A 15,532-nucleotide genomic window follows, 5' to 3' on the forward strand; every position below is an offset into this window, starting at 1 on the left:
CCATAGTGATACTGCCTCGGAAACCCAAGGAGGTGTCGCTATGAGTCGGGGCTGACTCAACGGCAAACAACAACAACAACAACAGAGTGTTCCACGCATCTCCAGCACTGTATCCAGGAGCTCTTTCCGTGTCAGTGTGTGGATAGTTCCCTTGCTCTTCTCCAGCTGCACAGCCCTCATCTTGTGGATGGGCTGCAGTTCGTCTGACCTTCCCCTACCGATGGCCACTGGGCTCCTTTCAGTCTTTACTGTGTTAAATAATCTGCAGTGAATGTCCTTGGATATGCATAGTTTTGTACATATGCATGTGTATTGTAAAGATAAAGCCCATGAAGTAGAAGGAATCAAGGGGTGGTTGTTGGTTCAAGCCCAGGTACAGAAACTGAGATTTTGTGGTGTTGGCCTGTGACCATTGTCTGGCTGGTGAACTCAAGGTGAAGCTTGATTTTGTCCACCAGCCCCATCTGACATAGGATAAGCATGGGATGAGAGTGATTTGCTCTTTCCCTGCTGCCTCCTTTTTCTGGGAACAGGGTGACTATTGACACCCAGCTCCACACAGGCAGCCACGCAGCTGCCTGTGGCCTAGACAGTTGTGAGGCTACCAGTGGGGACCAGTTACACAGAGGGCTTCTAAAGGTGAAGCCAAACTCAGCCTTCTGCTGTGAAAGGGGAGATGGGTGTCAGATCCCATTGTGCTGGGTACATTGTTGTCTGTGATGAATTCTAAAGCCCAGGCTGCTGAAACTTAAATTTTTCCTACTGTAGAATCTCAAAGGCAGGAAACAATGGTTGTCTTTTCACATTTGTCATCTTAAAGGTTTTTTTTTTTAAAGTGGCAATTAAGGTGCTCTGGCAGATGTGCTTGTGGCTGCAAAGCAGTAGGGAACTGTCACTAGCCATCTTGTTTTGAACTGTGGAGCAGGAGAGGGCACCTGAGAGCCTCTCCTCCTCCCAACAGCCAGTTTGATCAATATTAACCAGTATCAATTGCCATCAAGTCAATTCCAACTCAAGACCACCCTGTGGGTGTCAGAGTAGAACTGTGCTCCATAGGTGTTCAGTGGCTGATCTTTTGGAAGTAGATTGCCAGGCCTTTCTTCCAAGTTACCTCTAGATGGACTTGAACTGCCACCCTTTCAGCTAACAGCTGAGCACATTAACCATTTGCACCTCCCAGGGACTGGGGCTGACATTAGTATGCAGTTGTAGGCTGAGGAAGCAGATTCAAGAGAGGGTAGGCAGCAGGCTCAAGGTTTTGTAGCTAACAAGTGGTAGAGCTGAGATTTGCACTGATTTCAAGCCAACCTCTTTCTGCTCCATCACGACCTGTGGGGGAACTAGGTAAAGTTTATGCTTGGCCTCTAGAAGGATTAGTGACATAGCATAGACACTGTCATAGTGATGGTACCCCTAGCCTTATTCATTCGGCCCCAGTATCCCTCTTTCTGTTGTGGTCAGTTAACACCTCTCCACAACCCACAAGGCCAGCTTTCTCTTCCCAACCCTCCACACCCTTCCCTGGCCCAGATTTAGTCTTCCTCAAACAACTGGCCTCTCCCTTCCCCACTTACATACCCCTCTTCTTCCATTATTCTCTTCCTCACCTACCCCTGCCCTGTGGGTCAGTACTAAACACAACTGTGAGCCTTTCCAAAGGTCATTCTTGGCTGTTGCTATTTATTCTTGCCAGTTTACTGTAAGCTTGAAATAGCTTGAAAAAGCTAACAACGCCCCCCCACCCAATTGCTGGGAGGAAGTGAGATTTCTTGAGCTGCTTAGAGAATTATAGCTAAAAGCCCACTATTTGTAATGGGATATCAGCTAAGCACTTTGGGGGTTTTAGGGGAAGATGGAGGTGGGCAGGGCCATACCACTGCTGCACCGCCCTTCCACCAGGGGGCGCTGTTTCTAGTTTGTTGAATGAAGGCAGAGCCCCTGGGCTGTGCCGAGCCAGGGGGGCTTTGTGTCCAGGGGGCTGGATTTTGTAAGGGCTGCTCAAGCCCAGGGGCCTCCTCTGAGCTCTGCCTGTTTTTGGTCTTCCAGTCCGCAACCGCCACAGCCCCAGGTCCCTGAGACTCCCTGGTCAGATGAGGGCGGCTCCGTTTATCACCTGACCGACGAAGACTTTGACCAGTTTGTGAAGGAACATTCCTCTGTCCTCGTCATGTTCCACGCCCCATGTGAGTGGAACTTTGCTTCTCCCCCTCCATATCCTTCCCTCTCAGAGTAGGACAGACATGCTGCCTTGGAATGTAAGTCCAGCTGAGCACCTATTGAATGCTAGGTCCCCTGTAAGCCAGGGGGTACAGTAGTGAGTGTGACAGGCAAGGTCCCCACCCTGCACCACTGTCCTAACTGCACAGAAGTCCTGACTGAGCTGTGCATGCCCCTCAGCTAGAGCTCAGTGCGAGACTCCAGGCCTGAGTCAGCTTCCACCACCAGCATGCATGGAGAAATGTAAACTGAGTTGCAGGCATCAGAGGAATTAAAACTGTAAGGCCCCACAGATACTATCTAGAACACCAGTCATCCTCATCCTACAGATGGGGAAGCCAAGGCCTCAAGAGGCCCTGTCACTTGCCCAGCAGCTGAGATGGGTGGTGGGGCCAAGGTGGAACCTCGGGTCTCCTGACTGCTTCACATGATTTCACTCTCACCCTCTGTGACCAGAGTGAATCAGGGAACTCTGCTGTCAGTGTGCTTACAATAATGGCTGGAAGGCCTGTAGCTCAGGACTTTCCTGGGCCAGTGTTCTCACCATTATGATGGAGAATGGAAAATTGGCTCTAGTTGGCTTTCAGGGGGGAGAAGGCTGGACCTGGAGAGGGGAGCGAGGGTCTAGTGAGAGCAAGCGGTGACAACCCCAGGGAAGAGAGTTCCTGGAAGTGGGTGGGCCCATCTGATGACAGGTGGGTCCTTAGCACAGCTTGGGACAGGGTATGTGTATGGCACGGGGAGCTTCTTCTCTGTGTCCTTCTCTGGCCTGTCTGCCTGCTGTTTGGCCCCATGATGGTGAGTAAGAGATTATAGAGGAGAAAAAGCAAGGAATCACTGCTTTAAGGATCAATGTCATGATCAGGATGTCAAAAGTGCATGAGGGTAATTAGTCTAGGCCACATAGACATATTCAATGGAGAGAATGCATTATTAGAGCTCCTATTAGATTGTAAGAATCCTCCTGGCTAACAACTGTCTATGGCACGATGCTTGCAAAGTGGATGCCTGCGCAGTCCTCTCTTTTTATCTTACAGTGCTGCAAAGTGAGTATTACTAGCCCATTTTACAGATAAGGAACCTGGGGCACAGAATAATGACACGGGTTGTTCACTGGGCTGTGAGTCCTCTTCTGCCAGCCTGGTCATTTCAGACTTAACTGAGCCTCAGATTCTTGGGAGGAAGAGTCAAGGCCTGGTCCCTGGTCACCTGCTTCCTCCCCATCGCCCTGCAATATTATAGGAGTTTAGTTTGTCCTGGAATTGTTCATATTTACTGTGGATTTCCCTATTGCCTTCTTTCTTACAAAGGAGCACTGCTGGTGTAGTGGTTATAAGGCATTTGGCTGCTAACCAAAAGTTGGTGGTTCAAACCTACCAGCTGCTCTGAGGAAGAAAGATGAGACAGTCAGTCTGCTTCTGTAAAGATTTATAGCCTTGGAAAGCCAATGGGAGTTGCTATGAGTTGGAATCGACTCTATGACAGTGAGTTTGGTTTTGGTTTTCTTTACCAGTACCAAATTCCTGAGAGAATTCAAAGACAAAATATTCTCTGTGGCCCCTCTCCTTCTGGGTTTCTAGAAAATTGACCTGGAAAAAAAAAAAATTTCAAAGATCCTCTAGCCTCGTGGGACACCCTTCTGATGAAGGACAATGGGGACAGGACCTCAGGAGTACATCACCTCTCTCAGTGTGAGCCTCAGTGAGAGCATCTCGGAGATTGGAGTCCCTTGAAAAACTGCCTGCCTCTCAGAGTTTGGGTTTGGCTTCAGACCCCATAGGGCTTAGGAGTTGGGGAGAGGGCTAGACTGAGACTTCAGAAAGTTGATTCTGCCCACTGATGTTGGGACTGAGAGTCAGAGGAGAGGCTGGAGTAGGGCCTGGAAGCAGTGGGATGTGGCTCATGCTATTGGTTCTCTGCATCCTCTCAGCAGCCCCCAGGGTGAGCATGTCTAGCATAGCCAGGCTACACTCTGGTCAGCTCTCTAGGTAAAATATGCTCTCCCGGGCAGTCTCAGAGTTGCTGATGGAAGCAGGTCTTGCAGGAAGTTATTATGCTGAATCTAGAGCTGAAATCACCCTGCCTGTTTCCCTCGTGGTGTAGCTTCCCAGCAGTAAAGACAGATCCTGGCTGACTATTTTCAGTTCCATACTGGAGAAGCTCCTGAAGCTTCTTGGACCTGAGGTTCACTCCCCATATGTTTGTCCTTCTGGTCTGAGTTAAGAGAACCTGGCCAGTTCCTAGAAGAGGACAGAGTGGTTTGAGTGGTGGTTTGTGGTTTGAGCACCACACTCTAAAGAGTGTAGACGCCCTGATGGTGCAGTGGTTAAGCTGTTAGCTGCTAACCAAAAGGTCTGCAGTTTGAACTCACCAGCTGCTCCGTGGGAGAAAGATGTGACAGTCCACTTCTGTAAAGATTTATAGCCTTGGAAACCAACCCTATGTAGGTCCTATAGGGTCGCTATGAGTCAGAATTGACTTAGCAGCAATGGGATTTTTTGGTTTGTGAAGATTGTGTGTATATGCGCGTGTACATGCACACCTGGATAAATCCTGTAAGTTATCCAACAACAATGTGTACCAAGTGGATTGGGATTGTTTATTAAGCCCTTTCTTTTTAAAAATATTTCTTTTTTGTAGTCTTAGATTTGCAGTCCATTGTAGCAAGCAGCTGATGTAGGATCTGGGGGGTTGGTAGCCTGGCTACTGTGTCCCTCCCTATCCTTCCCCCCAATACATCCTCAGCTTTCCTTGAACCAAAAAGGTCTTATTCATCTTCTTGTCCCCCACATACACCTGTCAGGCATAGAGTAGGGCTTGGTGAAGGGAGGAATGAAGAAATGAAATTGTTCCAGGGATGACAACTAGAAATCAGATGGCAGCTTTTGTCTTCCCTGTTAGTCATTGTTATTGACAAATATTACTGAACACCAGCCTGCTCTGTGCAGTTTTGTTGAGGGGGGTCTGATTTCAGACTTAGCAACTGGAAGTGTCTGAGCTTCTCTTGGTGAGTGTCTGCTTGTTTGGGACCCTGCATTCTCTGATGGTATCTGCCAGCCCCCCAGCCATATGTGCATGTATGTGTATGTGGGTGGGTGGATGGGTGTGTGGGTGTGGGTGGGGTGTGTACGTTTATTTCTGCTTAACTGTCAGAGTGAGAGGAGCCTGGGCAAAATCAGGAAGTTAAGCTTCCTGATGAACTGCCCATTAAAGTTCACATCAGATGGGAATGGCTCTGAATTGAGTCATCTTCTCTCTGCATACTCTTTGTTATCTGGGGCTTTAGCCTGGGAAGGATAAAATGCACATGGTTTAGTGAGAATTTGGAGCCCACATGAGTGGGCTGCGAGTGTCAGAGAGCTCTTAGTATCTCTAGCATAGATTCATGCTGGAGTGCTCCAGAAAACACACAGGTGTGATCGGGAAGCTACTCTCGAAGTGTTTGAGGGACCTAGAGGAAAAGGCACTGTCAGGAGACAGTACCTCCCACTTTCCCAAGGGCAGAGAGGGGGAATTTTGAATCACAAGAGTATTGCAGGCATTAATCCCAGGGCAAATGTAAGAACAGCTTTAGAAACAGACCATTCTGGAGACTTAGAAAAATAAATTTGGATCTGTCAACATGGTGGAACATGGATTCTAGTAAGGATTGCTAGACAAGCTTGGTTTGTTTCCTGAGGTAGGATTATTAACTTGATGAATTAATGTGTCTGTCTTTTATCAATACATTTGACAAAGTGAGTTGATGTTTTCCCAACTTTGACGGGTCCCTTGAGGGAGAGAATCCACTTGGGGCTTTGGGGCTCTGAATCTGGCCCAGTTCCAGTTGGTCAGTATGTGTTTGCTTTTTTAGCCAGCAGCTTTGTTGCAGCTATTAAAAGCAAGGCATACTTTCAGATTTGCAAGTGTTAGAGTAAGAAAAAGGGTAGCTAGCTCAAATACTGAATAATTGCATTAAGATTTTAAAAGGTCCCAGGAGACTAAAATACTAGGGCTCAAATTAAAAAGCTGAATTTATTTTTATGACTTTTTGCTAATTATAAAAGTAATGCATGCACAGTTTATAAAAGGGTAATTAATATAGGAAAGCATAGAGAAGAAAATAAAAATTATTCGTGAGACTGACTCCCAAAGAGAACAGCGATATTTCTTTAGAGAGTTATTTCCATATGCACATAATAAGTGCTCAGTCAGTGTTAGTTTCTTTCCTGGTCCTACTTTGAAAGGCCAGGAAGAGAAAGGGTCTTCAGCTTTCCTCCAGACCTGTGCCTCCCCACTGGGTGCTCCCTGGCACCTGTGGGTGCCAGAGGCAAGGCACTTGGATGGAAAACTGCCCTCCTGGATTCTTAGAAGACATGCACACGCACCTCTGATTGCTGAGTATCATCAAATACCTGGAGCTCAGCCGACCTTGAGACCTTCATTGGCCCCTGCTTCTTACCTCCTTTCAGCTTTCTTGCCCCTTAATTCTCACCTCAGACTCTCCTATCACCTTATCATTTTCTGTCCCTCTCCCTCCCAGCTGGAGTTGGTTAGAAGCTCCACACAGGGTGAGGCAGAGAATTTTTTTTCCCTCTTTTCCTTTGTGTTTCAATAAAACTTTATTTGCAATAACAGGTGGCAGGCAGGTAGAGGTTAGAGAGAAATTATACGAAGAGTAGAGAAAGTTCCCATAGACCCTTCTCTCCCCGTGTACTATTTTCCCTATTATTAACATCTTCCACTGGTGTGGTACATTTGTTACAATTGATAAACCAATATTAATGCATTACTATTAACTCCCACTCATCTATCAGTTTGTCATACTATGGTTGCTTGCGTGTTGCTGTGAGGCTGAAGGCTATGCTACTGTTATATCAAATACCAGCAGGGTCACCCATGGTGAACAGGTTTCAGTGGAGCTTCTGGACTATGACAGACTGGGAAGAAGGACAAGGCCATCCACTTCTGAAAAAATGGGCCACTGAATAGCAGTGAAATACAGTCTGATACATTACTGGAAAACTTTATGAATAGCCCTGAGACATTGTCTGACACAGTGCCAGAAGATGAGCCCCTCAGGTTGGAAGGCACTCGAAGTACAACTTAGGAAGATCTGCCTCCTCAAAGTAGCATCATCCTAAATGAAACGGATGGAGTAATGCTTTCAGGACCTCCATTTGCTGATGGGGCCCAACTTAAAATGGGAAAAAATAGCTGCAAACATCCTGGAATATACAAAGTATGAATCTAGAAAAATTGCAAATTGTCAAACATGAAATGGAACACATAAAGACTGTATCCTAGGCATTAGTGAGCTGAAATGGACTGGTTTTGTCCATTTTGAATCAGACAGCCATATGATCTAGTATGTCAGGAACGACAAATTGAAGAAGAATAGTGTGGCATTCATTTTCAAAAATTATGTTTCAAGATCTATCCTGAAGTACAGTGCTGTCAGTGATAGGATAATATCCACATGCCTATGAGGAAGAGCAGTTAATATTACTATTATTTGCACTCACTACTAAAGCCAAAGATTAAAAAAATTGAAAAATTTTAGCAACTTCTGCAGTCTGAAATTGGCTGAACATGCAATCAAGATGTGTTAATTATCTCTGGTGATTGGAGTACGAAGGTTAGAAACAAAGAAGAATCATCAGTAGTTGGAAAATATGGCCTGGGTGGTAAAAATGATGCCGAAGATCACATGATAGAATTTTACAAGACCAATGACTTATTCTTTGCAAATAACTTTCTTCAGCAACATAAACAGTGGCTATACACATGGACCTTACTCACTGGATGGAATACACAGGAAGTAGATTGACTGCTACACATGTGTAAACAGGTGGTGGAGAAACTCAATATCTTCAGCCAAAACAAGGCAAGGAACTGACTGTGGAACAGACCATCAACTGCTCACATGCAAGTTCAAATTGAAGCTGAAGACAATTAAAACCAGTCCACAAGAGCCAAAACGTGACCTTGATTATATCCCACCTGAATTTGGAGACCATGTGAAGAATAGATTTGACACATTGCACACCAGTGACCAAAAACCAGATGAGTTGTGGGATGACATCAAGAACATCACACATAAAGAAAGCAAAAGCTCATTAAAAAGATAAGAAAGAAAGAAAAGACCAAGATGGATCTCAGAAGAGACTCTGAAACTTGCTCTTGAACAGAGAGTAGCTAAAGCTAATGGAAGAGATGACAAGATAGAAGAGCTGAGCAGAAGATTTCAAAGAGCAGCTCGAGAAGACAAAGCCAATTACTATAATGAAATTTGCAAAGGCCTGGCATTAGAAAACCAAAAGGGAAAAACAAGCTTAGCATCTCTCAAGCTGAAAGAACTGAAGAAAAAATTCAATTGAGTTGTAATATTGGAGGATTCTATGGACAAAATATTGAATGGTGCAGGAAGCATCAGAATCACTGTACAAAAAAGAATTGGTCGATGTTCAACTATATCAGGAGGTGGCATATGATCAAGAACCAATGGTATTGAAGGAAGAAGTTGAAGCTGCATTGAAGGAATTGGTGAAAAACAAGGCTCCAGGAATTGACAGAATACCCATTGAGATGTTTCAGCAAACAGATGCAGCACTGGAGGCACTTACTCATTTATGCTGAGTAATTTGGAAGACAGCTACTTGGCCAACTGACTGGAAGAGATCCATATTTGTACCCATTCCAAAGCTTATCCAACAGAATGTGGAAATTATCAACCGATATTATTAATATCACACAAAAATAAAATTTTGCTGAAGGCAATACAAAAACAGTTGCAGCAGTATATTGACAGGGAACTTCCAGAAATGTAAGCTGGATTCAGGAGAGGATGTGGAATGAACAATATCATTGCTGATGTCAGATGGATCTTGACTGAAAGCAAAGAATGTCAGAAATATATTTACCTGTGTTTCATTGACTATGCAAAGGCGTTAGACTGTGTGGATCATAACAAATTATGGATAACATTGTGAAGAATGGGAATACCAGAACACTTAATTGTGCTCTCAAGGAACCTGTACATAGACCAGGAGGCTGTTGTTTGAACAGAACGAGGGGATACTTACTGTATGGTTTTAAATCAGGAAGGGTGTGTTCAGGGTTGTATTCTTTCACCATACTTATTCAATCTGCATGCTGATTGAATAATTCAAGAATCTGGACTATATGAAGAAGAATGCACCATCAGGATTGGAGGAAGACTCATTAACAACCTGCGATATGCAGATGACACAATCTTACTTGCTAAAATGAAGATGACTTGAAGCACTTACTGATGAAGATCAAAGACTACAGTCTGCAGTATGGATTACACCTCAACATAAAGAAAATGAAAATCCTCACAACTGGACCAATAAGCAACATCACAATAAAAGGATCAAAGTTGTCAAAGATTTTTATTTACTTGGATCCACTATCAACACCCATAGAAGCAGCAGTCAAGAAATCAGATGTCATATTGTGCTGGGCAAATCTGCTGCAAAAGATTTCTTTAAAATGCTGAAGAGCAAAGATGTCACTTTGAAGACTAAAGTGTGCCTAACTCAAACCATGGTATTTTCAGTCACCTCATATGCATATGAAAGCTGGACAGTCACTAAGGAAAATCAAAGAAGAGTTGCTACCTTTGAATTATGGTTTTGGCAAAGAATACTGAAAATACCATGGACTGCCAGAAGAACTAACAAATCTGTCCTGGAAGAAGTGCAGCCGGAATGATCCTTGGAAGTGAGAATGGTTTGGTCATGTCGTCAGAAGGGGCCAGTCCCTGGAGAAAGATATCATGCTTGGTAAAGTGGAGGGTCAGCGAAAAAGGGGAAGACCCTCAACGAAATGAACTGACACAGTGGCTGCAACGATGGGCTCCAGTATAGCAAAGATTGTGAGGATGGTGCAGGACCAGGCAGTGTTTCATTCTGTTGTATATAGAGTTGCTATGAGTTGGAGCTGACTTGATGGCACCTAAGAACAGCATTAACTAAAGTCTGTAGCTTACTTAAGGGTTCACTCTGTGTTGTAGAGTCCTATGGATTTTGACATACATATAAAGTTGTGTATCTACATTAAGTCTCGTACAGAATAGTTTTCTATCCTAAAGATCCCTGTGCTTCACCTATTCATCCTTTCCCCCTCCCCATGAGTCCTGGCAACCACTGATCTTTTCACTGCCTCTACAGGTTTGCTTTTTCCCAGATGTCATATAGCTGGAATCATACCAAATATAACTTTTTCACACTGACTTCTTTCACTTACAAATGTACGTTTTAAGGTCGTTCCATGTCTTCTATAGCTCAACAGCCCATTTCTTTTTCTTGCTGAATAACACTCCATTGTACAGACATACCAGTTTGTTTATCCATTCACCTATCAAAGGATATCTTGGTTGCTTCCAGTTTGGGGCAGTTATGAATAAAACTGCCATCAGCATTTGTGTGCAAGCTTTAATGTAGACATAATGTTTTCACCTCATATGAGTAAACACCTAATGGTGTGAATGCTGGTGAGGCTTCTGCTCTGGTGCTCAGTGCTAGACCCTTCACATATGTTGGCTTATGTAGTGCCTTGTCACACCAAGAGTGTAAGGGGGAGCTGAAGGTAACAACCAAGCTTGCCTGATCCCTGCTCTCCAGGAGGGCAGTATGAGTGTGAAGGATGGGCTGTGAGTTGTTGTGTTGGATATGTACACAGTGCCATGTGTGACAGAGAGCCTGCCTGGTGGCCATAGAGGCAGCCTCCCTTCTGCTGCCTTACTCCCCCTCCATTGTGAGGGCTTGAAGTCTGGCTGCCGTCTGGTCCTCAGTAGGGGGCCAGGCGAGGGTGTGGGAAGCTTCAGCACTGGGCCCAGCCCTCTGTCCACAAAGGGCATGGCAGCAGGACCCAGTTGCTGCTGCTCCATGATACCCTCTATTTTTCCCCACAGCGTTCTGTATGAGGAAAGTCAGATTATACATTTTCATCATCTTCCCTTTTTGATGATTTTTTTGCTGCAATAACATCAACACACCTCCCCTGTCTCCTCATAACTCTATCTCTGCAGTAGGCAGAGGAAAGACATAGTGCTGCCATAATGCCATCTGAATGGGGATGTTAAAGAACGAAGCTGAGGCCCCCAGAGACATGGGCCAGAGAAGCAGCTTGACTCACTAGGATGGTTTTTCTCTGCTGGATCCATCTCCACACACCCAGGTACCAAGGGGAGGAAGACAGCTTAAGAAAGGGGCCTGCCAGAAAACCAGAATACCCACCTTTCCTCCCCTCAGTGCTCTGGGGGCTCACAGGAGCCGCAACCACTCTGCCCTCAGATCACCCCCAACATGTCTGCTCCCCATCCTTGGTAGTAGGCCTGAAATGAGATTTCTCCATAGCTTGTCCCCAGTAGGTGTGTGATGGAGACCACTTTGTCTTCCAGGAGCTGGGCCATTTTCTCTGAGTTCTGTCGCAGGTCCCTATCAGATGCTAAATTTTCCGCATTGGTCTTTTTTTTTTTTTAAAGAAGTATTTTACTATGTTTTTCATATTCTCAAAGTAATACGTGAGCTTTGTACAAAATCTAGAAGGAACAGAGATATATAATGCATCAAGAAATATAACTATAATTAGCATAAAAGAGGAAGTCTCTCAACAAGATGGATTGACACAGCGGCTGCAACAATGGGCTCAAGTACAGCAAGGATTGTGAGGCATGACCAGGCGGTGTTTGGTTGTGTTGTGCATAGGGTTGCTATTAGTTGGAGCTGACTTGATGGTGCCTAACAACAATAATCCTATTACCCAGGGGCAGCTACTTTTCACTTTTTGCATTATTCTTGCTAGTCTCTTTTTCTTTTCTTTTTCTCCTTTGCTTTTAATGTTTTGAATTAACATACAATTAAATAGACTCTTTTGGACATGTGCAGATTTGTGTAACCATCCTGCTGTAAAACTCCTTCATGCTGTCTCTTTTATTTCCTAATTGAACAAACAATTTGAGAATAATATTAACAATATTCTTGTTACTGACAGTGAAAGGCTCAAGGAATACATAAGGATGTAGAGTGAACAGTCAAAGTTCCCCGCTCCCCACTCACCCCCTTCCTCAGAGTTTCCCACCACTGATAGTAGAGTATACATCATTCTTCTTCTGTACAACTACCTAAATAACAGGTTATTTTTGTACATAAATAGAATCAGTGCCTAACCATTGTTCTGTGATTTTTTTTTTTTTTTTTTTTTTAGCTTATCAGTAGGTGTTGAAGATGTTTTCATGTGAAAGTAGACATTGGCATATAAATCTATGTCAATCTTCTAAGCTGCTGTGTTATATTTTATAATTTTGATGTGCCATACATTTTAAATCATTCCTCCAGTGATAGAACTTTGTTTCCAGTTTTCCACTGTTCAAGCAATGTGATGAAACATTCATAAACATACATATTTGGAAACATATCTAAATACCTATGATCCACTCAATGGCACCTAAGAACAACAGCCCTTAAAAATGAAGTTGCTGGAGCTTGGGATAAATGTGCTTGAATGTTGACTTGTTGCTGTTGTAGTTAGTTGCTCTGGAGTTGGCTCTGACTCATGGTGACCCATGTACAACAGAACAAAATGTTGCCTGGTCCTGCCCCACCATCATGACTGTTGATATACTCAAGACCATGGTGGGGACCACTGTGCATTTTGAGTGCCTTCTAACTTCGCAGGCTCATCTCCCAGCACTGTATCAGGCAATCTTCTGTTACTATACATGTTATTGACTAATTTTTGGACATAGATTGCCAGGTCTTTTTTCCTAGTCTACCTTTCCAAGGCAGTAAATCTTTATGGAAGTAGATTGGCCTGTCTTTCTTCTGCAGAGTGACTGGTGGGTTTGAACCACCAACCTTCTGGTTAGCAGTCAAATACCTTAGGCACTATGCCACCAGAGTTCTTTTCCAGCAATATGGAGGCACACAAATCACAATAGTATGACAGAGTGACAGATGGGTTGTGTTGGACTTTGATAGATGCTGCCAAATTGCCCCCTAGCAGTGTATGACAGTGCCTGCAACCTTCTAAAGTTCTGCTGTACTGAGCAGTGTGGGACTTGTCTGCAGCTCCCCGACCTCTAGTGAAATTTAACATCCTTTTGTGGGATAATTAGCTTGTTTGTTTTCCTTTTGTGAACCACCTAGTTGTACCCTTTGCCCATTTTTCTACTGGGTTGTTTATCTTTTTCTTCTTGACCTAGAACTATATATGTTATGGCTATGCATCTTTATCTGTTTTCCATGTTACAAACATTCCAACTCTCTTGCTTGCTTTGTGTATAGTACCTTTCATTGTACAAAAGCTTTACATTTTTAATAGTCAAATCATAGCTATAATATTTAAGCCCCTGCCTTTGAGTCAATTCCAAGTCAGAATGACCCAAAAGGGCAGGCTAGAACAGCCCCATAGGATTTCCAAGTCTGTAGTCTTTATTATAAAGCAACTTTGGTGGTGGAGTGGGTAAGGCATTTGGCTGCTAACCAGAAGGTTGATGGTTCAAACCCACCAGCTGCTCCATGGGAGGAAGATGAGGGAATCTATTTCTGTAAAGAGTTACAACCTTAGAAACCCTATAGGGATCTGTGAGTTGGAATTGACTCAATGACAGTGGGCTAATCTTTACAGAATCAGACTGCCTTATCTTTCTCCCACATAGCAGCTGGTTGGTTCAAACAACCAACCTTTTGGTTAACAGCCCAATGTTTTAACCACAGTGCCACCAGAGCTCCTAGCTATAATATTTATTGAGCGCTTACCACTTTACATATATTACATATATTCAAGCAAATCCTGTGGAGTACATATCATGATTATCTTCACTTTACAGATAAGGAAAGGGAGGAGAAACCAAGAGGTCAAGAAACGTGCCAGAGGTCATGTAGCCAAAAAAAAAAAAAACAGGGTAGGATTAAATCCAGGTAGCCCTGTTCTGGAAGCCAGGCCCTAACCACAGTCTCAGGCCTGCCTGTTCCCTCCTGACTTTGGGGTTCATGGGTTGCTTCAGAAACCCATTCCTTTGTTTTTTCATTCAATTCTTTTTTTTTTTTTTTTAATTGTGATTTGGGTGAAGATTTACAAAGCAAATTCACTTTCCATATAGCAGTTCACATATACTTTGTCTCATGACATTGACCACAGTTTACCACCATACAACAGCTCTCCTCCCATTTCCTCCCCATAGTTACCTCTTCCCTGTGTCCATCCCTCCATGGACTCCTGCCCCCTGAGCTGTCTCCCTGTGCATAAGCAGCCCTTCTTTCTCCCATGATTGTTCTTTACAAGGAGAGTATCTACTTGAGGTAAATGTTCAACTCATATGCCTGTGTTTTGTTTGGCTGGAAACCACAGGTGTGGGTTCAATTCCAGACCTGAAGGGCAGTTAGGGGCCATAGTCTCAGTGGTTCCACCAGGTGATATCAGACCAGCAAACCTGGTCCCCCCCCCCTTTTTTTTTTCCCTCCAAATGATTTTGAGTTTTGTTCCACATTGTTCTCCCTCTATCAAGGATCTCCTACATAGATCCTTGATTTGGGGTCTTTTTATTCCCCGTACATTTTTCCTTTAATATTGTCTTGTAAGTATTTTATGTTATTAAAAATACTTTATAAAGGCTTTTTGTGGCCACATAATATTCCATTGTATGATGACGCCATAAAGTACTTAACCAGCCCTATCATGTTGTAAGTTTGAGTTGTTTACTGTATTTCTCCGCTATAAATCATGATGCAGAGAACATTTTTATGCCTAAATATTGTCCACATGTCAGATTATTTCCTTAAGATACTAACTCAACTCACTGCCATCGAATCGGATCCAACTTATAGTGACCGCTCCTTGAGTTTCCGAGGCAGTATCACTATGGAAGTAGATTGCCCAGTCTTCCTTCCAAGGAGTGGCTGGTGGGTTTGAACTGCCAGCCTCCTGATAGAAGCCTGGAAATAACGTTTTAAAAGCTTGTTATACACACTTAACTTTAACAGAGTGGACATCTCTGTCTTTGCACAAGAACGCGGCTGTGTGTTGGGTAAGGGTGCCCATCAATGTACAAGTGTCTCGTGCCGGCTTAAGTGTATATAGAGAAACCATGCCATTTGGCATTGACTTGATTCCCACTCATAGTGACCCATGTGTGTGGAGTAGAACAGCACTCTGTAGGCTTTTCAAGGCTGTGACCTTTTGGAAGCAGATCTCCAGGCCTTTGTTTCAAGGTACCTCTGGGTGTGTTCAAATCAGCAACCCTTTGTTTAGTACTCCAGCTCTTTTATATCACCCAGGGACTCCTTGGTGTGTATAAAGCTGGAAAATC

The 15,532-nt window shown here is 43.9% G+C and overlaps 1 protein-coding gene across 1 annotated transcript in view; it reads left to right on the forward strand.

Annotated features, from left to right (window-relative positions):
- Window positions 1-15,532, forward strand: part of PDIA5 (protein disulfide isomerase family A member 5) — a 106,531-nt gene that overhangs the window by 55,592 nt on the left and 35,407 nt on the right. The window contains exon 10 of the mRNA XM_007943913.2: window positions 2,047-2,183. Coding sequence (XP_007942104.2) covers window positions 2,047-2,183 — 137 coding nt within the window. The remainder of the gene's footprint in view (window positions 1-2,046; window positions 2,184-15,532) is intronic.

This window comes from Orycteropus afer, unplaced genomic scaffold, assembly GCF_000298275.1.
Source record: "Orycteropus afer afer isolate SDZICR_OR568_19922 unplaced genomic scaffold, OryAfe1.0 scaffold00114, whole genome shotgun sequence".
Taxonomy (NCBI): domain Eukaryota; kingdom Metazoa; phylum Chordata; class Mammalia; order Tubulidentata; family Orycteropodidae; genus Orycteropus; species Orycteropus afer.